This window comes from Pieris napi, chromosome 14, assembly GCF_905475465.1.
Source record: "Pieris napi chromosome 14, ilPieNapi1.2, whole genome shotgun sequence".
Taxonomy (NCBI): domain Eukaryota; kingdom Metazoa; phylum Arthropoda; class Insecta; order Lepidoptera; family Pieridae; genus Pieris; species Pieris napi.
The window spans coordinates 5,890,127-5,914,887 of NC_062247.1; the positions used below are offsets into that span (position 1 = coordinate 5,890,127).

Genomic DNA, 24,761 nt, shown 5'->3' on the forward strand with positions numbered 1-24,761 from the left:
TACTGTAATGTTTTATGTCCATACATACCAGCTGTATTGGATACGAGCAACGGTGTCAGGAATTACTATCGCATCAATCACTCAAAGTCATTGTCATAGTCGCAATATCAGTAAGCTATTGTGAAAATCACGGTCTAACCTAGGTTTAAGTATATCTCGAAGAATGTTAACTGCCATATGTGCTGCATCGTTGCATAAGTTTTTACACGAGATTTTAAAAATCCATTTCTTTTCTGTTTTTTTTTACATAATGTGTAAGAATTTATGTTAGATAATAAATATGTGCTTTTATGGCAACACCTGTTAAATTCAATTGTCATATTATTTCACATGCGTTAATGACTTAGTAAATACATGGATCTGCACTAAAATCTGTCACTATTAAGAGATAACTGTATCTCTAATATGAAACTGTTCATCACGGAAGCTGAGCTTTTATGGGAGTGGTAGCGCTGACTTACCGTTATTCACAAGTTTCTAATTACCTGTAGATAGGACGATTGTTAACTTACATGCAAATCCGATGGATCTCGTACAAGATAAAGATGCACGTGAATTCATTAATGAATAATGAACGAGTAACGGTTCTGCTGCATACATAATGTATATTGAAATTCTCCCTACGAGATCGCTAAATCAGGCAGGTTGACAAAATAATCTAAAATTTATTTTATTCAGCTTATCTGTATAGGGTTTTAGCTTTGAATCGTATTTTGATTTGTTATGAATCTATTTTACGTATCTACGTAGTAAAGCGGCAGTCATTCTAATGATCGTACATATAAATGGGAACATATAATGCTGTTAACAACTAAAAGCGATGGGCTCGACTTTTTAAAATATTTTTTTATTAGTAGTTAATGTATAAGTAGTCTAGTCAGAGCTTATCTTTCATAACCACCCTGATGAATTGATTAATATATAATAATTTGTCAAATTTTGCTTATTGTGTAAATCATTAAAAATATTTCGTGTTATTTTAGAGATTACCTTTTAAATATCATAATACAATATTGCTGTTAAAATTCATTGGGAATTATAGAAAATGAAGTATAAGCAAAGAAAAGTGGATCATCACAATATTCGCTAAGTCTTAAGTGTTTTTAAATAACAAGTATTATGTCGAATAACGTATTATTAGACCGTTTTAAAAATTCTTTCATTTTAATGCCCGTTGGGATTTGATAACAGGTTTATGAAATCAAGTTTTAGCACAAAATATAATTTCGATCGATGATATTATAATAATCGTATATATTGTTAAGTACCGTAACCAAACACAATTTGAAGGCAATTAGGTGACCATACTTCTTTGCCTGTCAAGTCCAAATATTAATTATTTGGCGGTAATTGAACTCAGGACCTCAAGGTTTGTAACATAATTACTACTATAGAAGTCGCAAGGACTTATTATTTCCTTTATAAAGTCCAGTCTTAGTAAAACAATCTAAACGAAAATGCAATCCTAATTTGACAAATTCACAGAGAGTATTTAAGTACTATTAGCCTTATTATTATTAAGCCTTAGTTCTTCGGTTAAAGAAGAATCTACCAAAAAGGTAGTAGACCTTTCTTAAAGTAGAGTAAATATGTATTTAATTACATTACACATACAATGTTATTTCAAGATGAATTCTCTGAAATGTTTTAAAGTGTCAAATAAGCTTTACGACTTTTCAGTTTTTAAAAATTGAGTGCTCCCATTGTTATACAATGTAAAGTCACGGCTGCTGGCCACAACTGGCAAGTAATAAACACTACTCACGGTCATTGTTATGGTGTTCTGTTGAACATGGGATAATACTTTATAATTTTTTGTACATATATTTAATATTTGTTCGTATCTACATTGTATTCCGATGCAGACGGGCTATATAATCATTCACATTAACTTCTTGGTCCTATATAAAATACGCAATGTAAGTGCTACATCGCAAAAGTGTTTTTAATAGAAGCGCTATCAAATCCGTCTTACATTATGACTAATTTGAACTGCAACTTCGTTTGAGTGGACACAGGATAACACAGAAGTTTAGCACAAAATCTAACGATCACATTTATTTAGAAGATTATCAAATTTCTATCGACTAATTCACGCACGTCTATTTCAGTTGTTATTATTTTATCTAAAGAGGTTTTATTTAAATATGTACGCGAAAATTAAACACAATACTAAACGAACTTCTACATATAAGTTTAGTATAAATAGTAAAAATACAAGCACGGAATTTCCAAGTAAAAAACTGTACTCAATTCGAAGCCTTGATGTAATAACTTTGTGTACTGTTCTAGTCATTTCCTGAGTTCCCGTGTAGAGACTATTTAGCGAGGAGCTAATCACTCGCAAGTTTCAACTGTTAGTATCTTTCGTTTTCTTGTTTCTAAACAACTGCATTGCAAGAAATACTTACCTACTTTATTTTATCGGTGTGGTCACTGTAATATTTACGTCTGTACGTTCCTCTGAACGCAATAAACTCTAATCTACGGAACTAATTTTCATACCTTTCACTCGTCAGTATAATTCGTGAGAAAGTTATTTAATTATGACGAAAATTGTGCAGTCAGAACAAACCACTGGGGTTCAGGCGTACGAGCCCTTAATAAAAAATCAAGCTAGGTCGGGTTTCTGGCACGGTACTGACAATGAGAGCGCAGTACATTATTGCTTAAGTTTCATTGGTCTTCCTTGTTTTCGGCGCTGCTGTTTTCACATGGGAATGGCATTCGTTCTATTCTGTGGTCTTATTTAAAATAATTTTATAAACATTTAAAATATACGCACCAAAGAAATGCACTTTACAGTCCATCTGAGTGAGACAGTTATTGCGGTATAGCGATCGCGTAATGGCGAGCAATTTGTGTGCGAAACAATATGAAATTGAGCTTACGGTATCTAATTATGGTCGTTTTGATGTGGTTTAAATTTCGATCATTACGTGCCAAGCCTCTAAACATTTCGAGTTGTTAGTCATACGCATAATTGTTGCTAAATCTAATTTACACTGTAGGTCAAGCTTGTACTTACTTTAATGGATCCAATATACGTAATTTTCTCTATATTGGCAAACTCGTTAAAACCGTAGATACTCAAGGTATCTATTAATTAGAACTTGATCCAAATTTCTAAACTACAGAAAAAAACATTAAAATGACTAAATATTGCTAATAAAAGTACTCACTAACTAATTAAGACTTATAGGAGTTACTTAACTTCGTCTATTATTGTAGTCGTTTAACGTGGTCGGCTTAGTGCCAATACGAATTTTTCAAGGATTCATAGCTACATATCAATAGATTCCAGTGAAACGCGATGCTTATCTCTATAGCTGACGGAAAGCATCGATGAAATAGGAAATAACATAAGGTCTAGCGGACCTATTAAATGACTTCAGATAAGTTAAAACCTCAGATAGGCGTAGATAAGCTCGAAGCGAAGCCCATTTTATGTGATAGCTTTTGTGTAATTACGAATGTGTGCATTGCAAGTAGTCCGCATTTTCACTTAATAGCGCAGACATTATTCTGCGGCTGAGGTGATCACCGTTAGAACATAAATAGAAAAAGTAAAAGGGCTCGAATGTTTTATGCTAGGATCTTTCTACGATCACCTTATGGTTTTACCGTTAGAATTGCTGTTTTAAAAAATCTTTATTATTTATTCTTAGTTATATAAAATTTTGGTACGTAACGAAAGCTATATTAGCTTTTTATATACTGGTTTTATAACCAATACGTATATTAATTGTATTAAATGTTTTGTAATGGCCGTACTTATGTCAAGGCTACGTAATAAGATTCCATGTTTTTCATTAAATACGAGCGGTGACTGTGGGAATTATAGATATCATGTGCTGAATCATATCGCGTTACTCTTGTTTTGTCTCATAATAATATAGGTTTTATTTAATAGCTTCATTATACACAGGTGTATATTTTGACAACAATCGTATATAATTATAGCGAATCTGTAGTTAACTACTTGAAAATCAAATTTGTTTATATGTATGTATATTGTATGTGTTAATTGATATTTAAATTAATTAAATTGTTATTTCTGAAATTGAACCCATCACATGCGTTTAATCGAATTAAAGGTCAAATACAGGTAAAAAAAAAAACAAAAAAGATATACCGAACGCTTCACCAATTGGCCCAAGACCATAGACCATACTGGAAAAAATCTGCTGTTGCACTTTCTGTACTTTGTACTTTAATTGAATATTTATAACGTACCATAAACGTCAACTGATTTACCAATCACGCCATCGACACGTCACTTTCCCGCCGCCCCCCTTACCAGTGATACCTAAAAATGGCTTCTGCGAAGGCAAGGCCATTTGTTCAAGATGTTTGCCGGTATCTGTACCTTCAGTTTGACGAATACGAGTACTGACGTTCATATCTCTATTTATATGAAAGAATTTTCTTCTTCCATTCTCTTTCAGTTCTGCCTAGTCTTGGTTTGGTCTCTTTCAGTATCATCTTGAGTATTTTTGTTGGTTATATCTTATGTTTGAGGTCAGTATAATAATTTATGGTATGTTATAAATATTCAATTAAAGTACAGTCGGCATACAACACATTTTTATGAACATCTTTATTCTAGTACTTAATTCAAAAAAAGCTTGACATTCAAAAGAATGAGCATATGTTTTAGAACAATTGTAATGCCATTTATAATTCGTGTAATAAAACGGAGGAACTTGCAGCTTGCAGTATGCGCACGCGCACCTGTATTTACGGCTTGCGGTCACTCGCCAAACTGGTTCAGCTAAATATCTAAAGTGACGTCATACTAATAATACCAAAAACAGCATTTAATCAAAACAGCCTGCTTCATTAATAAGTCTGATTTCGATTTAAGAGAATTTTAACTAAGTACTAAGTACTTAAATATGCCAAAGAAGTGTCGGCCTATTAGTATTACTACTCATTCTACTAACGTAATTAAAAAAAATGTTCCTATCACATTCATTAATCAACTATAGTAGTATGCTAAATAAAGTGGATTATTATTAATTAAAGTGTTTATAAACCTCGAATTTAATAAATGCCTTGTTTCTAAGTTCACGCTACCGAACAGTCAAATTTTTTATACAACATCTTACTAATGTGGCAAGGCGGTTCGTACATAGCTTGTGTTCATAAAAAGTTTATTTTACGAAGGACACAGGCACCGATATTTTTTTTTAATTCACCTGGAATAACATGATGCTAACTAAAAAAAACACATTTCCACGTCTAATTAATGTAATATTACAATATTGGCGTATTACTTATTTGTCTTACGTATAAATAATATAGCCTATTGTAAAACGTAAACAAAAAAACATTTAAATCGGAACGTATTTGTTACCATCGTTACGAATTTATGAATTAAAAAATGGTAACTATGGTAACCATTATACTCTAGTGCAATTTAAGTATTAATAATAATTAGTCTTGTGACATTTAGCCGAATAAGTTTCGTATAGTAGTTAATCAATATTCTAGCTGCCTAAGTTCGAACGCCTAATAAACCATTCTTTATTAGGCACTAAATATTTGAATAATATAGTCGGGTGTAACTCGTTTCGTGACTTGAACTCAACCATTAATAAATAATCCCCTTTCACAGTGCCACAAGTGAACTGAAAAATTGAATAGAGTATTCATAAGGAGTTCTTTGATGCCGCTTTGAATAAGGCCAATCGCGACGTGATGTATTAAGAATAAGTCAGCTTTTATTAATGGGCACGACTAGATGAATTCGTCTTTGCTTGATAATATAGCCTAATGTAATATATAAATTGTTAAGGAACTGACAGACCCCGTTTTATTATGAAGACTTTTCTATACGCATCGTAATCTGTCAAATCAGATTTTGGACAAATTCTTTAGCGTCGAGACATTTTAAATTTACCATTAAGTATATGTATCTCAGATTGTATATATTGTTTGTAAGCAAAGATAGCAGATATATCAAGTCTAATTATTCTATTTATTTTAATTGAAGATTAGACATAATAATTATCGAAATATTTTCTATAATAAGTATGATCATAATTCATAGCATGCAATCTAAGGTTGATAATTTAAATAGCTTGCGTGATAATTTTAAGTAAATAAATATTGGTGGCATAGATATTATAACACTACTGGCCATACTTGTATTGAAAACTGGTTTTAAATGGAGTAAAAGGAGCTTAAGAAATATAGCAAAAAATAAAGTGATTATTACTAATACGTAGTGATATCTGATATGGTTTTTTATTTGTTATGTGTTTGATATTTTTCTACATAATACATACTTATGCACCGTAGAGTCTTATTAAGGTGCGACTCACACGTTTTTTACAAAATAAAGTCCTCCCTAATGTGCTTATTTTTTCCTGACAACGATGACCCAATGGATAATTTTAGAATAGAGAGAGATCCCACAGTACTCTGAGACATCCTTAAGTACTTAACATACAGAAATAAATAATATACCTATATAATAAGCACAGTAGATGCATCTAGTAATTCTGTAAATTTTTCAGTTGCCTATTGTATTTCATATGTAATTTATTTTATTCGATCCATATGTGGTAGTTTAGTAAAGTTATTTGTCTTCCTAAAGAGTATAGCAGTGTAGCGTCTCGGCTTCGATTTATGATAATGAACTATTGTATTGACGTGTTAGAGGAAGTGCATCTTCATGGAAATAGCTTACGTGTTTCCTGTGCCAAGACCTACATCAATGGTGAAAGTGCTTTTATGGCAATATGACATCTATGTCATGTACTCTACCATTATGAGGTAATTATGGGAACAAGTTGTAACAAACTCTTCCGCTTTGAATGTGTAAATGTGTTACGTTGTTGTAATTATATACAGTTAGTTTATGTCGATGATTTTCTTTGGAGTTATTTAAAAGTAGTGCTATCTAAACCGCCATAAATCTATATTTAAAATCTAAAATTACGTCCATTGTCAGTAATCAAAATTTGTTTTAAACTAACAAACATTGTTTATGTTTGTTTCCCGAAACTAATTTTTAATCACTCATGACCGTCACATCTTTATTGTTTCTAAGCTTTTGAATCTAAAACTTTAGTTTCACCGACTCGATCCATAAAAATTGTTCCACAGTGATAAAGCTTGTAAAACAATAATTGTTATTACTACATTCTACTGCGCATTTGTGGGAATGCATTATGTTTATAATGGTGTGTTTCCTGAGGCATAAAATTGCATATCGCTTTCAGCTGATACATTTGTTTTCATTCATTGTGTGATTCATCTACCTTTGATGACATAATGTACCTTAAGATAAGCTAACCTTCATACTTCAATACGCAAATAACTTAAATACCATTACAGCAGCAATAAATAAAAATTGCGGTTCATATATTGAGTAGGTGTACCTATATGTATTTGGTATAGTCCGAAAAAGGAACTCCCTAAGCGGATCCCATAGATTTGATGGTCATACAGTATAATTTCATTATTTATTACCAGCCCGTATTGAAGAATGTTTTTTCACTAATGTTCTTGGGAATCTTTCAAATTTTCTTTAGGATAGATCAAATTCATATTGTAAGTAAAAACTATTATTAAGTATTCCTCCTGTTTCATTCATCATTCTTACGCGAAGATTAATCTTAATTCGTTTGTTAGACTGGCTCCAGTCTATTTGTGTAGTTGCTTTCTCTATGTGGGCCGAGATTGGCCCCTTGCCGCCTACGCTATGTAAATTGTAAAATTAATGCTTAATGTACATCAATTTTATCTAATATGTCACATACATTAGGCGTATATATATTGTATAATTATGTCGCAATTTATAAATTTTGCAATGATTAATAGCTCTGATCTAGATCATTACACTATTTAAATATCAAGAAAAACAGCTTACCTACTATGTAGAAGCAATTCTTTTGACTTGAATGGAATAAAAGTTTTAAACTAGTTGAAATGGGTTACCTACTTATAGGGTAAAAGGTTTAAAAAGGTTAAGGGTAAACCTTATACGTTATTTGTTAATCTGAAACTCGAAACCACATTACTAACTAACCTCTGAGGTACAAAATCACTATTAAAAATTAAAGTTCGTTTACTTAAGTAAAAAAGTTCAAGCTCTCTTAGTCGAAACATGTTCATACTTTTGTGTTTTGTTTGAGATTTATGTTGTTGTAATTTTATATTCGAACTTCAGGCACGTACACGTTAGAACTGTTAACTATTCATACATAAATTCTGTCTACGTCTAATAATCTTACGGCATATTTATCACGATTTTATAGTTTGTCAAAGAACGTATCCATTTTCCTATAGTGTAGGATTACTATTTACTACAGTTATTAGAAAAAGGCAATATAAGAATTGCATTTATACCCGAACTATTTTAAAAATTCTTGTTCGTTCGTTGCTTTCTTTAAAACGTTAAGTTTGATTTATTTTTCAGAAGATAAATTTTCTACACGTCTAATTATCCCATATAAAGTAATACTAAAGGTTTATATTAAATTAATCTAGAATATAAGTTCCTCAACATATTAAAGAAATAATAATACCTAGGGTGGTCAAACTAATGACTACATGTTTTTATGTTGCGTAACTTAGAAATAACAGAAACATTCTCACGATGTATAAGTTCAATGCCAATGAACGTATGCGAACTAAGTTATAATTAGGGCTTTGCATACCATTTACACGTGTCGTAGTGTAATCGCAAAACCGGACTTTAAAAAAAATGTTTTTAGTTGTCATAAACTGTATCTTCATTCTTTATTTTATTAAGCTAACTGTAATACTACTGTATCGATACTCCCAAAGTAAATTAAACATTATGAAAAAATTTAGTCTGTCTTTTCTAGCCTTAGATTTCATTTGCACCTTGGTCATAATTCTTGAAAGGCAAGTAGGTGATCCGCATTCTGTGCTTGATATATGAGATCCTGATAGAAGGAGAAATCCGTTGGTGCACCGATGTGGATTGATCTCAGGACCTCAGGTTTGAGAATCGTGCGTCTAGCTACTAGTAAAAGTACTACTAATACTAACACTAATACTAGTAGACATGTATTGGGTTGAAAAGTTATATACAGTAAGAATCGGATTAACTCGCATTAGAATTTATATTCAGTTTGGAAATACGCTTCCTTTTGATTATTAATTAAAATATTCTTTAAATAATATAATTATTTTCTAGTATACTAAAACTAATTCAAATATTTATATCGTCCTGCAACATAAACGATTGTCTACACTGCAGCGTGAGTCAAAGCCCTTAGTCGATCAACGTGACCTTTAAAACTTACTCAGCTAGGGAAACCAGTTAGAAAATTGATTTTTGTGTGACATATCACTTGACCTTTGACATACAAGAATTTTCTAAAGGTAGCACAGTGTTGTCAACGTCTTTGTTTAGGCTTGATATTATAAAATTTGAACAATGGCTTGTCGACGAATAAAGAGTTTGAAACAATTAAACGAAAATTGATTATTATTTGTATGCGTCAGACACATTTCTTTTCTTCAACCTTTCTTCGAACACTTTCTTTCTTCATAGGCCCCCCCAGCCTACCATGAACTCTTATTGTGAGCCTATTGATAACCTACAACTGAGAAGCATCGCTAATTCGTACCATGACATCGAAGAAACGAGACAGTTTATGTTCCCAGGTGACCTTAGCGGTTATCAGATTTCGTTCGTTCAATTTGTATGAAAATTCGTACCATGACCGCTCGGCTGAACCGAAATTTGACAGTTGCGCCTTCCAACTATGACAGAATAAGCGATTCTAAAAAAGTTACTTTTTGTTCAACTTTTTTGTATCGAAATGTCCAAATAATCTATATCTATATATATAAAAGAAAGCCGTGTTTGTTACAACACTTATAACTCGAGAACGGCTGGACCGATTGCCATGGTTTTTGATTTGTTGGATTTGTTTCCGTCCCGAATAGCAGAATAAGCAATAAAATATCGGATAAGTTATCGAATAACAATAAATAAATAAATTAATTTTACGAATGCAAAAACCATATGGTGCTATCTGTTGACAAAACTACGCATCATTTTACGTCGAATTCGAATACTTAACATTAATGAAATCCTAAAATAAGTTAAATTAAAGTAACAACGATATTATAAGGTTGTAGGGCGGAACGAAGTTAGCCAGGTCAGCTAGTAGTGCATAAAAGAACCTATAAAACTCAATATGTATCTACTATGTTTATGTTTCGGATATTTGAGTTTAGACAGTGTGATTATAAATAAATTATTAAAATATCGACGGAGATGATAAACAAGACCCTTCTACCGACTTCGTAGATATCGAGTTTATTATTTGCTATAGATTAACGACTTTGATTCGTTTAAGTTTTCAGTGTACCTACAAATAATTGCACAAACTGTTCAATAATATTCAATTAATTATTTAGGCATAGACAAAAACATAATTTCCGAATATATCATATTTTATAATAAATAAGCATGCCACATCAGTAGTAGATATTTATTATAGTTAAATTTTTCCTCATTATGTTCATGAATTGTATGATTATCCTCTGCTTTCTGTTGTTTAAAAATACATAGGTATTTTTCAAATAAATAAATAAATAAATAAATAAATAATGTGTAAATAATAAGCCATTTGAAAATATTATAATAACAGTATTTATTTAGTTAGGGTGACTCCATCAAGATAGAAAAAAGTGTCTTCAGGCAATGTTCAATTGGATATAAACATATATTTATATACTTCATTCTCTCAATTCAGCGAGTTTGTCAGGGTTAAGCTGTAAAGAAAATATAATTATTTATATTTTATGAATTAGTTAACGTATAAACTAAATTTGTACAATTTGAAGGAAATAATTTTTATTATGATTTTCGAGTAATAAGTTGATTTGTAATATCTTTTGCAAAGAGTTTTATATCAGGAATTAACTTCAATATAGGTATTTATTTTTAATAAACAAATTTGTGAACAATAGTTACCCCATCATATTATTTTATAAGTTAAACAATTTGTAAAACTATATTTACAAAACTTAAATTTTGTAAACACCAAAATATTGACAGCTCCAATCAAAATTTGACGGAAACGTTTAAAAATAATACGTGTCAACTATCACAGCAGCAGAAAACTTTGTTAAAAATATATCAAAAGAATAGTTTTATATTAAATAAATATATATATTAAGACATAATAGCTTATTGTGATTGATGAATTATTGAAAATAATTTTATATTTATTTATTTTTATAAAAACATCTGTCTAAGAAAGTTTGACAGTTAAATTTCAAAACTAACATAGAAACCTCAAACAAAATTATCGTTCTTTCATTCGGTCTTGCGATGCAAATACCTTTCAGCTTATAGGCGGTCATTGTACGAAAAAATGCTATTGACTAGGTACCTAAACTCCACTGCATCTCAACTTTCTTAAAACAAAGTTCATGGTAGGCCCCCAGATCTCAGGAATTGATTAGAAGTCGAGAATTAGCGCTAAGTATGACTCCCATCAAAAAAATATGCTCACAGTTCTTGCTAAGTCTCGATAGTTGATACCAATCTCACGTTGTTTGTCCGCTATGGAATCCTAAACTACTTAACCGATATCAATCAAATTTGCACACCGTGTGCAGTTTGATCTTACTTAAATGATAGGATAGCTTACATATATAATTCTACTGTACGTGTGTATGTCACTGAACTTCTCTTAAATGGCTGAACTGATATAAATTTTTTTTTTGTATTGGTTGGAGCCCTGGATGGCTTAGATTCACAAATCATCCCGGCAGATGGCGCTGCAGTCAGCACTTTCATACTTTGTTTAATACCCTAATCGCTTGAAATATCATGCAGGACAACGTCTGTCGGGTTGTAGTATTACCCTTAATTTTATTCCTGGGAGACATAATCAGTCAAAGAGACGTTTCCTTTATGTTACAGTTGTGTACGGTTCCTAGTCATAGGGATGCTGTAAAGTGTAAATAATAGATAATACTATTATCACTCTATATAATACCACTCACACTGAAACTTTTGTTGTACACAAAATAATAAATGCTAAAAAAATATCCTATGCATATAGTGCTGAAGAGAGTGCCTGAGTCTGGCTATACTCTCGCCGCTCGCGACGTAACTCCGACGGTTTAGGTAATCGCCGCACTTATAAAACTAAAAAAGCCTGAGTGAGCAGCTTTGCTTAGCTCGTACAAAGGGATTACATAATATCTCATTTTCTTACCAAACTTTCCTTCAAAATTCATTACAATGTATACTTGAATTTGTAAGTTGATTTACATGTATTTATGAAACCAGTTAATATTAGCCAAATTGAATTTATTTTATCGGCCAACGTTACGTGTTTTAAACAATTACACGCGAGAAAGGACAATTACAATGCCATATTTGGATACATTTTAACAGGTACTACAGAAACTTGATTTTGTATTTATTTCGATTGCAACAGTTGTTTACGGACAGACTTAATAAAAGTTTAATTTAATCCGTTAATTATTACTATATACAATATAATTAGATATTTTTTATTTGTAAGCATATTCCTTATATGCTATTTATATCTATGTAATTGTAAGTATACAACAATCGTTACAGCACTTAGTTTTAAAATATGGTTGGTTGTATGTAACATTGTATGGTAGATATTTTAAACTTAAAATATGGACAGCAAACATCCTCCCACACTTTACCGAGCTTACATTGTAAGTTCGCGTGGCGATGCATAAATCAGCATTATAATAGGAACTTTTCAGTTCAATGAAGTGACTCGGTTTGAAGATTCACGTGTCGGCGACACATAATTTACGTCTGAAGGAGTTCCGTCTGACGAGCACAATGCATATTATATCCGTAAAACAAATCATATTTTTATAAATGATATAAAAAACTCTAATTAATTTAAATATGACATTATTCTAAGATCGAGTGCCTTCTCATTTGTACTTAATGATAGAGATTATGGTTGCAAAAGTTGGAAAAGCTACTCATATCCCGTCATCTATATCCGTTTTCTAGAAGTAACAATATATGAATATTAAGCATCAAGACAAATTTTATTCTTTCCTTTTTTTTTGGCATAAATATATTAACGTATAAATTATGTTTGTGTAATTAATTAAGTTCTTTTTAGATCCTATCTATTCTTAGGGTCGAATTTCTTTGGCTTAGTGATGATATATTAATTCATGCTGTGTATAGAATAAGTGGAGATTTGGGACATTAGCTAGCGCTGGTGTAAGTAGCGCTACAATAGGGCACGAAACTACATAAAACAAAAATGATTATAATCATGACTGAGACCCGAGTGATGGCCGCAATACAGACCCTAGAAATAGCTACATAATATTTTAATGCGTCCTATACAATTAGCAATGCTTACGAACATTACAATAGAATAGTTTGCATAACAATAATGAAACGGCAAAACAAAAGCAATCGCATACTAGCTAAAGGTATGCATCAAATTCACTACAATGGCCACTCAGACTTATTGGAAATGTCTTTGTCTAATTATATTACATTTTAGTCTAATTAGTAATGACGAGATTATTGGACACAATTCAGCTTGTACCCGGGTTTAGGCCAATTATGTGTCAAATGCTCTTTATACATCATGCTTACATATAACTGCAAAATTTAAATTCAGACATCCGCCGTTTTTGTTATTAAGTTCACATAATTGTAGTCTGCTATATTGTGGTTAATTTTGTTGTTACTTTTTCAATTGAAAACATAAAATATTAATCATTTATGTTGCCAATTATTGATGAATTAATTTAGAATCATTACTTATAATTTTAGAAAAGCAGATTTATTTTTACATATGTCCTTCGAGTCGTCGTAGCCTCCTAAAAAAGTAGTTAATTATTTTAATATGTCATTAGCTTTGTTTTTTTCGAAGTAATGCCAAAATACATGATTTATATGGAAACTGTGAATCACAGTCTATGCATAATTCAGATCAAATCATCAAATCAAAAGATATCGCAAAGCTTGTCAAATACTTTGAGAAATTGGTTCTGTGGTAAGCCAAAAAACAACATCAAATAAAGAGACTTAAGACTAGCAGAGAACATTGAAAGCATTTCTAAACTTCTCTTAGATAAATTAATACTGTGCTGTTAACTGTACGTCGAATAGTGTTAAATGAATTAAATGGAACACATTAATCCAAGTGAAGACGTGCCCCAACTTTTATGACTTATCCGCTACGGACGTTCTGTACAATTGCAAAGATCAATCTTAAATACATAAAAAACATCAAAGTTATTTAGAGCGACCCGTTTTATAGAATTGTAGTCAGTTATATTGTCTTATTAAATCACAAATTAAGTGATTATGACGATGCTAAAAGGTTAGTTTTGGCATTACTGAGCAAACAATGTTTTTTCTCTTGCCTTTTTCTGCGTAATGACTTGGAATTGGATTTCTCTACGAGGAGAACGTAAAAATTAACTGTGTAATATATGTATTTCAGTTGGCATAAATACTAAATAGGTCTCTTTACTGTGCCTCTGATATAGTTAAATAAGAACACCAATTGAGTTGATGGTACGATGCAGCTTGAGCATGACTTAAATGATAAGGGCTTTTAAGTGACCGTAATTTATTTAATAATCTCCTGCCCGTAAGTCTTGTTTATACAGTGTATTTAAGTCAGATTCTTATTTAAAGTCTGCTTCGCTTGATCTTGATGTTTTGTAAACGGCCACGGCAATTCTTGTAAATGTTAGGTTATTCATTAAAGTTAACCCGTGCGAAATGATAATAAATAAAGCTTAACAGTAATTTAGAGCTTTTATTACAGGCATTTGTTTATTTGCTAAAAAAATATAAAATATAACACAAGACAATATCTCTTTTCCAGATGTAGCACCAAGCGCTTCAAGCGGTGCAACATTGGGTGTTCCTCCTTCCTGGGAGCCGTTCTACTGTGTTTTGCAGCAGGATCGTCGTACACTCACCGCTTACACCAGCGAAGAACTTGCTGTAAGTGTTTCTTTTACTAATATGTAGTATATTTGGATTAGCTAGAAGTTTTGTATATTTTTGAAGGCATTGTATTAGGCTCATCTAGCGTACCTACGACGACCTACGACGCCTAAAAGTAAAATTTACACAAGTTTTTTTTATTTCTCTTATAAATATTCACTCAAGTACAATATTTTTTGTAAAAGATTTAATGCTCTTTCTTCCTGTTTGCACAATATATTAACAATTTGTTGATTTAAGAATTATAACATACAGTCAAAACCGTTTATAACGACATTGAAGGGACCGTATAGTTGCCGACGTTATATCCGATAGTCGTTATAAGCAATGTCATATACACAAGTACAGTACATATGTATGTACATAGTTATATTATCATAGTTATCTATCTAGATTAGGTAGGTATGGGTTATAATATGGTATGTTAATATTATTATATGTAAAGGAGTCAAAAAAGAAACAAAAATATTTATTACGAAATAATTAGGTACAAAAGTAATCAGTCATTTTGGTCTGTCTTTTCTTTAGCCCAGTCTCAAATATTTTTTGCATTTTACGTTTCATGTGACATGAGATTTTTATTCAATAGAAAACACTTTTCTCTTTTTTTGCGACATGATAACACATAAATGCACAATTGCACAGTCTAAACCACTTTTAAATCAAACTGTTACTCACGCAGTCAATTAGCGAACTAAACATGTGTAAAGTATGCAAGGTCAAATGGCCGGGAAGAGGTTCAGATGGGGCGGGAGAAAGTGCGTAGGTAATAATATGCCTAATATTCATTTAATGCTTAAAAATAAGATTTAAAATCGTTTCTATTGTTTTGTTTTGCTGAGAGAAGAAGCGGTTGGTCGTTATAGCCGATGAATATCGATAAAATTTCGTCGTTGTAAGCGATATGTCGCTGTATCCGATGTTGTTATAAGCGGTTTGTTTACTGAATAGTTTACTAGGGATTCGGACGGGACCATACAATCTGGTTGTAATAACCGATAGGTCGTTGTAAACGATGTCGTTATAAACGGTTTTGACTGTAGTTTCATATCCCTTTCCAATGTTTCAAAATAGCAAATCATCAAACTTATTTGTAGAAATCAGAAAATGTTTTTATACGCTGTACATTTATCGAATAACATAAATTGCTTCGTCATTTTCGGTAATGCAAGCTTGAACATGGAAGTCCATTACCAAATGTGAAGTTGTATTTGACATAATTTCTTGAACCCAAATGTTGAAATAATCATCTGATGAAATGACTCTTTTATTTAAATATCATATAAAATAATATAATACTAATATTATAAAGAGGAAAGGTTTGATTTTTTGTTTGTTTGAAATGAATAGGCTCCGAAACTACGGGACCGATTTCAAAAATTCTTTCACCGTTGGCAAGCTGCACTATTCCCAAGTGACATAGGCTGTTTCATTTAAAAAATCCTTATCAAAATAAATAGCAACGTTTCACATAAGCTACAATTTAATGGCATAAACACCAAAAAAGCATGATGGATTGGTATTCTCCTGTCCTTGAATAGTTTACTACTATGTAATATAACAAAAATCTTAGCCACAGCAACGCTTAGCCGAGTCTACTAGTTTACAATAAGAATATTAAAATATATCGAGGATTGAAATACACAACCAAGATTTTCAACGAAATCATGAAACTTTCCACAGTTCCCGCATGTAAACCGGATGAATGTATAAAACAAAATAATTTCAAAACAATCACAAAATCATTTACAAGTACTACACTCGTGTATGTTAAAAATGTAACTACTAATTATATTTCATAAACATTTTAATCTCTACGTGACCCTCTAATAACAGTTAATCAAGTAATATTTGAAGGCAACGATTATTATCTACTTGAGTAAAACGACTCACGACTTCGACGTAGATGTCGTTAAGGCGTTTCAAACATAAATCAAAATTACACAGCCTAACAGCAATTTTACGACAGAGTATACTATGTTTTATCTACAAAATTGTATGTTTACGTCTTCTTAAGTTATAAATATAATCTAGTCTAGACAATTAACAAAAATACATTAAACGGAACGTTCATATTTTATTTTATAATAGCTGAGGCAGATTTTATGATTTTTTGTCGTGTCAATTATTTTTTTAATTAGGATTTACTATGGTATTGTATAAAGGCAACAAAGACATTCTCATCGTGATTGAAAAACTAAAGCATCATTTAACTTTACACTTAATTTTAATTTATGAATATATTTAATTATTCAACATATAAACTCATTAAAACTTGAAGCTTTTAAAATAAATATTGTTCATTCATGATTTAAGAAACGTTAATGATATAAAAATACAAAAACATGTAGTTGTTATGTAACTTGGCCCTCTGGGTAACAGGCTATCTCTTCCATAGTTCAGCCGTCTTCAAAAATAACTTCGTTTGAATCTGGTAATTATTATACGTACGGTGTGTTGTTAACCGTAACCGCGATGTATCATACATGTGGATCTGAATTTTGACAATGTACGTATGTAACATAATCAATGTCAATTCTCAACTTGTTATGTAGCTCTAAAATTAAGTGTCTTGACACACCAGTAAATTTAGGGGTGGGACCACCCTTATTTAGGGGGATGAAATATAGATAGTAGTCGATTCTCAGACTTACTGAATGTGCATAAAAAAATTCATAATAAGCGGTCGAGCCGTGCCGGAGGAGTATGGGAACGAAAATTGTGCGAATTTTATATACATAGAGATAACGTATATTATTCCGATGTATATCATAGAAAGCTGTAAAACGTATACAAACATTTAATTAATAAAAACATCAATTTGACATAAATTAAAGTTTATTAGTCCTCAACGGAAACACACAGATGTCGATCCTTTGCAAAAATGCAAATCTTTTCACTTTATAATGCTAGTGGAGATATGCGATATGCAATGAATATTCCCGGTGTGTTATTAGGAAAGTGGAGTATGATCGAATAGCAGGATGTCGTAGGTATGAGAAAGGAAGCGCGGTGTTACTGTATGTAGATAATATCTGAGATGAAGATGTATGACTGTACCATTTGCTTAGGAAATTAGACTTGTAATTTTGAGCAATGGGCTCATGTGATACATTCTATTTCCTTATTGTATAGAATTGAGTACCGTTAAACAATCTACGGTAAAACTTACTTAAAACTATATCAGTTTGGTATAATTATGTGGCAGACACATAATTACTGTTAATTGAAATATATCTCATTTGAAGCTGTTTTCCTAACAATCAATAAATTTGCTAACATAACTATTACTATTAGAATTTTTTTAATACTTTATAAGCAACAATAGCTGTTGGTTTTAAATTAAGTTCATATAAGTAATGTATAATTTTCATTTTCATGCGGCCAGTCTTTTCCCGGATTTTACGTCGATAAGGTAAGAAATATGTGTTTGGTTTCTAAACGTTTGGCATTGTTTTTTTTCGTTTGATTAATTTAATTTAAATTAGGAACTTTAACAATTTTGCATGTTACTTCTAACACAGGCTACAAGACCTGCGTGGACCTGTATGATATTTAAGTTATTAGTTAAATTTGTCTTATAAAATATTAATATCACACTATCTGAAGCAAACGCACAAAATGGTGAAACAATGAAAAAATGAAAAAAAATTTCAAACAATGTACGTATTTAAATGTTTTATATGCAACTTTTAAACAGTATACTTTATTGTAACACAGTAAATATATAACGGATATTGGTTCATAAAGATTTATATGTATAACGCTGAGTTGATCAACATTGTTTCAATGGATAAAGAAAGAATTTTAATTAGACTTGACAGCGATTAATTAACTTTTGTAAATCTTTCATAAACTGATAACGTAAAGTAAGGATATTGCATTATTAGTTCTATTACGAAGATATAAACTAGTTAAAGTCTGCGTTTCGAGTCGCAACATATGTTCTATTATCCAGAGGTTATGGGGGATAGACAATTTTTTATCAGCTCCTTTGCTAATTTAAAAATTGTTAGTTAAACCATTGTTGAATTCACATCACTTATAACCAATAGAAAAGTAGAAAATGGCCGCTTCACAATTTGACGGTTTCACTTCGATAGATTACAATCTACCGAATAATAATACGTTAAATTGTAAGCAGTATGTTGAGTTGACAATCTTTCGACACTTTATAATCTCGCGAGATAGATTACAATCTAACGGTTTTTACAATTTTACGTTAACACATATATCTTTCTGTCACCCGATTTTGTTCACAGATAAATTAAGTTGATCTGAGTAGTGTCTTTAATCATAATTAATAATAATAATTTAAAAATCACTATACTACATTGAGTATAGTATAGATTAGGCGTCCTTAAGTACATCGTTGCTAAATATGGTTCGCCTGAGTACAGTGCACTCATAAGTCGTAGTATTTTTATCGCGCACGACACGCGCCCCACTTTCCATTTACGTAATAAATCAAATTCACTTTTTAAATACTGTAACCATTAGTTTCATAACAAAACAAGTATTTTTGAGTGTGTATTGATTACAACCTGTTAAATTTGGGTAATACAAACTTTATTCAATATTAATTATGAGTTTTCAATGTGTCATTAACAAAGACGAGGCCAAAGTAACTACTTAAATTGTGACTTGCGAATATAGTTCTAACAACAATTAATTTATAGCAGATACTATACTAGTAGGTCGTTTTTTAACAAATAAGACAAATGTACTTATATTAATTTCTACGATAATTAATTTCAGTTATAAAATGTGTCATTAATTCATACTATTTATGTATAGCTTTTGGTAATTTAGAGTCCTACAAATTATATGTTTTGAAGATCCAATATAACAAAATTCAACATTTTGGACAACTTTTTATTAATAATATACTAGGTCATGCACACCAATAGAGAAGAAAAAACCAGTTACGTAAATTTCATATAAATTTAAATGAGGATATTATTTATTATTAATAAAAAAATTATAAGTATATATTTTGTTTATATTGGATCATGAAAAACACTTAAATAGAGAGAAAACAGACCTACATTTAGGTATAGTATTCCGCTTTAAATTACACGTTTTTGTTAAAACTACGTCAACGCATAAATATAACTGTAATATTCGTTTATTAGGATTGAATTATTTAGTCATATTTATTTGTAACCATTACGTATGATTGATTGCAACATTATTATCCTTCCTGCTCCCTTTCTCGGAAGTATTGCTCGTTCGAGTAATGTCCTATTTTAAATTCACCGTCAAGACAAATCATCATTTCTGTCAGTTTCAGTTTACATACAACACGAAAATAGATGTCCTAGTTTTTATATTATGTAAGTTATCAAAGAACTTTGACATTTGATTATATCATCTGCAAAACCTAAAAAAAAACTACTTTACAAATTATCAAGAGACTAATGTACTTCTGAATATCTAAAATAGATATTCTTATAATAGATACGCTGTGATTAACGTTGTCTTTTTGTATGACAGAGGAACGAACTAAATATACAGAACATTAATCATATAATTCATAAGAATATGTGCTTAGCTAAATATATCCTCGCGGTTATTTCGTACAGTGACATCAACAACATATGGTTTCGATTGTTTTTATACAGATTTGTTAATCATTGAAGATGTGTTCCAAGATTAAAATTGTTTGGCTTTTGGTTGGGATTTTTATTAAATGAAATGTTACTAACTTCTCTTTTCTGTCTCAAATCGGTTTTCGGAGCCAATGTATGTCAGCCATACTATATGTTTACGGAACTATTTTATTTATTAGTCTATAATGCTTGGATTTGGTTTAGAATTCATGACACCTTTAAATTCTTTTCGCAGTTCTGCAAAGTTTAATGGAACTTAGTAAGCATTATACTTATTTGAAAAGTTGGATAATTAAAATGAGTTGTCGCGTCGAGTGATTGGAGACGATATGTCTCTTTGTGTGCATTTGCATGATGTAAATTACGCTGAGTCACACATGTTGTTGAACTTCTATTTAAATTGATTTTAACTGACGCTTCAGGATGAAACAATTAGTGTTATCATACTAACAACACTTTTAATTTGGTACTAGCAATTGCATTTTCGATATACTGGAAGCAACTTGTTGCTAGCAATAAGATCTAATTTATTACTTTAATACGATTAGTTATATATAGTTTAGTTTTGTTATATATACGTACTAGTGGACCCGACAGACGTTGTCCTGCATGATATTTCAAGCAATTAGTAAAGCAAAGTATGAAAGTACCGACTGCAGCGCCATCTGGCGGGCTGTGAATCTAAACCATTCCCAGATCCCCTTGAACACACACAAAAAATTTCATCAAAATCGGTTCAGTCGTTTGAGAGAAGTTTAGTGACATACACACTCACAGAAGAATTATATATATAAAGATAAAGATATAGCTCTGGCACCTGCTCGTCACCGAGACGTCAAATTATACAAAATATATCTTTAAAGTTGCGTATTGTATAAAGGTAAAGTGGTCTCTCCCAAGATAGTTGAGGCCCACTGAAAATCGGTGTTACTGGTTATAGTAATAGTGTGTTTTTTGTGTGTGTGTTTAGTTTTTTTTCTTTATTCTATCATATCATCAACAAAGTAATTAGATCTGATGTTATCCTTCGCTTTTATCTAATCAACAAATAAGCCAATGCCAAAGTTATGTGGAAGTTAATACTATTCATAGAGAACAAAACAAAGGTTTCGCTAGTGGGCGCCAGTGCCTGGGGATAATCGTCAAGTCGACTGAATATAAACTAACCATCAGATCTCGCTTCTCACCTCGTACAATGACTGTCTAGGGCAGGGATTACAAACCTTAGCTTAAGATATGGATAAGCATGGATGAGTATAATATATTTTATCCATTTAAATTTTAAAAACAACTTGTATAGTCTATCCTTAAGAGACTTGTTTAGATGTTTTTATGTCTGTGTTATCTAAAGAAAGAAAGAAAAAAGTTATCTTGCGGTTTATGAAAATTTGTTTTAGTTGACCAGATTTTTTTTCGCAGTGAAATAGTAAATTTTTGATGGCAGTAGGGCGTGACCTTATTGCTTATTTTCTATCCCGCAAGGATTTTAGTACTAGTTCAAAAAACGACCACTAATAATTGATTAATAGCTAAATAAAAAAAAAGAAATGGCTATTGATTTTTCTGTTGTGATTTCTGTACATAAACACATGTAAGTGATTCTCCCGATGTTTCCTTCACCGTTCAAGGCAATGTGCGTTCCGTTCATTGAAAGAAAAATCCATTGGTGCACAGACGTGATTCGACCACAGGACCTCAGGGTTGGCTGGCACGCTCAAGCCAAACGCTAAATACATTAAGAATGAAAGCGCATTAACAGTAGAATGTAAGATAAGTATAAGGCAATTACTAATAGTAGTAAATATTTTTTGAAATGTCAAGGACACCGCTCACTTTATGCCAACTTACATACAATTTCAAGTTATAAAATAAGGTACAGTTTCCGCGATATATTTATGAAGTATATATTGTTTTATTCATGTTCAACACCCCTGAACTTGGCTTTTAACACAATGCGCTATTTTAGTGCAAAACTTTTATTGCACATAGAATACGAACAGATAAGGGAAGTTTATTTATAAAGTGTTTCTTTGAAATACATTTATCCCTAAGCATACTTTATTCATAGAACTTTCAAAAGTGGACTCTTTTTTCTTCTAGTTATTGGCAATTGGACGAATTGTCTATAAGTATATGTATACTCATTTGTGGTTATAAAAATGAAAAGGTAAACCAGTGTCGCTACTACGGTTAGTCTCAAATTTCTGCATATGTTTCGTGATCATTTTTATTCTTATTAGGCAATTAGGTGATTGGCCTTACGATTATCAATAATTAATTTTACCTAGAATTCTTATTTAATTAATAAAAACCTACGTATACGCTAAAAACTCTCAATAAATATAAATTAATGTTGTCATAGTCACAGTTGCTATACTTTAACGTCGATGAAATCTTGCAAATAAGCTTCCAACTTTTTGATGATGTTGAAAAAACAAGATACAGCCTTTTGAAACAACCTTAATTGGCTTTTATTATCCGTAAAACAATATATTTTTAATGATATGTCATGTCTGGTACAATTAAAGAGTACTGATTTATGTAGGGACAACTTGCTTGAACTTGCCTCCATTTATTTCATTCTTGTTTATACGACAATTTTACCTTTTAGGGTAAGAATAACTTCCATTCACATATCTTACTCGGTTTTAAACAAAAAAGGGCCTATATAAAGAACTATTTTCGGTAAATATTATTCAATTCGGTTTACTGGTAGTTTACTGGAAATCTATGTTCTATAAATCAGTCTCGTTCAATTGTTTAAATATATTTTTTCTCTTTCTGACAAATTAGGTTTACACTATTATCTAAAGAGAATAATCAGTGCTTTAGTGAAACAGAGCTATGAGTGAATCTTTAAGTAAATATACCCTATATTTGTAGGTACGTTATTCTGTATTAAATTACAATTTATGGTATCAAATAACGTCTCCTTATACCGTAAATTGAAGGAAATTAATTATACTTCTATTAAATTCATTGCTTAAATTCACACATTTTGTTAAATAGAACCTTTTCAAAACAATATACGGACAGGAAATTGTATCAGAGTCACGGAAGACATTGCATAGCCGTTCGTGATTGGGGCCGAAACAATCTGAAATCGTTTCCTTCATAAATGCAATGGGGCAATAACTGACCAAATTATACTTATATAGTTTGTACCTATGTGACTTATGGGTGTTGTTCAAGCTTTAGAAAAATTAAAATGTTCCCTCTTTGGATTTTGATGCCTGGGATTTTTTTAAGTTATACATTTAGCTACACTATTTATGTCTTCATCTTTCAAAAGTTTTTAAGAATAGTGGAGTGAACGCAATTTAACTAACTGTAATCAGATATTTTAATTGTAACAAAATGTTTGGACTATTTGTTCAGACCTAAAACCGAGCTAAATAGAAAATATAGCTACATACATAGAGGAATACGGTAGTAAGTTTGAAATTGGTTTCAAATGTCTTTTTTTTAAACTTGTGTATTAATCAAGAACCCCTCTTCTTACCTAAATGTCAAGTAGTCAATATTCGGACTTCGATCACGTGGAAATAATTATATGCATTCGACCGTTACAGGTCATATAACCTCGATATTCTAAATAAAAAAATTTACACGGTTAGTGATTCATAGCACTTTTCAGAGGTAATTGGAGCGCGTTTATTTATAACCAAGTAATTAGGATAACAGACTTTACCATATTGTCGCAATTAAGTCCCTCCCTGACCTCAATGCGACCAAACGACGTGACATCACTAAGAAATATGAGATGATGATTGCTCTATGTTTTTGATTAACATTTTTATGGCTATGGTTTAATTTTTATTAACCTCTGTTGTAGATGTGTTTCACATGTTTAGGTTATAACAAAAATTTATTTATAGAGCCATAAAAATTAGTAAGTCACACAGAGTGTTTTGTCACCTTTATTTATTATATTACATTTACACGACAACGATAAAGAATATAAATCAATAGCTAATAATATAGACAAAAGACAACCGTATAATAAAACATTCTCCTTTTATTATCAACTATATAAATGACCGGACTATATATATATATATATATATATATATATATATATATTATATATATATACTAATTGGATAGTCTATTACATTTTTTTTAAATACACCAAAGCCAACAAAATAAAAACT

At 31.1% G+C, this 24,761-nt stretch overlaps 1 protein-coding gene across 5 annotated transcripts in view; it reads left to right on the top strand.

Annotated features, from left to right (window-relative positions):
* The window catches only part of LOC125056218 (ras GTPase-activating protein raskol), a 120,925-nt gene that overhangs the window by 21,933 nt on the left and 74,231 nt on the right, over nucleotides 1-24,761 (top strand). For all 5 annotated transcript variants that reach the window (XM_047659239.1, XM_047659235.1, XM_047659234.1 and 2 more), the window contains one exon: nucleotides 14,871-14,992. In XM_047659239.1, coding sequence (XP_047515195.1) covers nucleotides 14,871-14,992 — 122 coding nt within the window. The remainder of the gene's footprint in view (nucleotides 1-14,870; nucleotides 14,993-24,761) is intronic.